The sequence below is a fragment of the Etheostoma spectabile genome, chromosome 3 (genome assembly GCF_008692095.1).
Source record: "Etheostoma spectabile isolate EspeVRDwgs_2016 chromosome 3, UIUC_Espe_1.0, whole genome shotgun sequence".
Lineage (NCBI taxonomy): Eukaryota > Metazoa > Chordata > Actinopteri > Perciformes > Percidae > Etheostoma > Etheostoma spectabile.
Window position 1 is genome coordinate 30,160,172 of NC_045735.1, and position 875 is coordinate 30,161,046.

An 875-nucleotide genomic window follows, 5' to 3' on the forward strand; every position below is an offset into this window, starting at 1 on the left:
CTGGCGAGGTGGAGAAGGCTCAAGCGACAGCTCCTCCAGCAGAAGCCTCATATCTCCAGATGCTGCAAATGCCACAACAACCATAGCTGTTGACCTGAAAAAAAGATTTTAAATTTATATCGAGACAGTTAACATAAAAAATATAATACATGATACTATAGTGTTTGGTCTGACTGACAATTTTTATAATAATATCAGTAATAAATAAACGTAATAAAATTGGAAATTACCAATTTGGCAATAAGATGATGTCAACTTATATTTTAAAGAAATTTTTTGTTCAGGTTTTGCGTGCAGAAGGAGAGTATCAGCAAAGGAAACATCAGACCTGCGGATAACATCAGCTATTCTCTGGATCCTGCTACGTGGGTGGGTCCGATAGAAAGATTCAGAGTATTCCACACAGATCCCCTCTTTGCGTGCTGCGTCCAGGAAAGACGCCATACCATTATTGCCATAGTCTGAATCTGACCGGACAGCACCTATCCAAGTCCAGCCAAAGTGTTTTACCAGCTTGGCCAGCGCTTCAGCCTGGAACTGATCACTAGGGACGGTTCTGAAGAAATTTGGGTACTGCTGCTTATTGGACAGACATGCACAAGTGGCAAAGTGGCTAACCTAAAGGAAAGCAACACTGTAGTTATTTAACAGAACAGGCTAAATCAGCACTGGTCCATATAAAACACAGTTTCCCAGAAATTTTGAATATTTACTTGAGGGATGTTAAAGGGCCCAATGATCCGCGACATGCTGATGGATGGCGTGGACCCAGACTCACCAACAACAGCCATCACCATACCAGATTGTGAGCAATTGTCACCGGGATAAAACACCGGGTCCAGGCTATTTGAAAGCTGGAATGCCACATGCACCGT

General features: G+C 42.6%; 1 protein-coding gene across 1 annotated transcript in view; it reads right to left on the reverse strand.

The window, feature by feature from the left end:
* The window catches only part of LOC116682984 (extracellular calcium-sensing receptor-like), an 8,726-nt gene that overhangs the window by 7,078 nt on the left and 773 nt on the right, over positions 1 to 875 (reverse strand). Inside the window, exons 2-4 of the mRNA XM_032509811.1 lie at positions 714 to 875; positions 329 to 618; positions 1 to 94 (exon numbers count right to left, since the gene is read on the reverse strand). The exon at positions 1 to 94 is cut by the window's left edge and continues 202 nt beyond it; the exon at positions 714 to 875 is cut by the window's right edge and continues 133 nt beyond it. Of these exons, the coding sequence (XP_032365702.1) occupies positions 1 to 94; positions 329 to 618; positions 714 to 875 (546 nt within the window). The remainder of the gene's footprint in view (positions 95 to 328; positions 619 to 713) is intronic.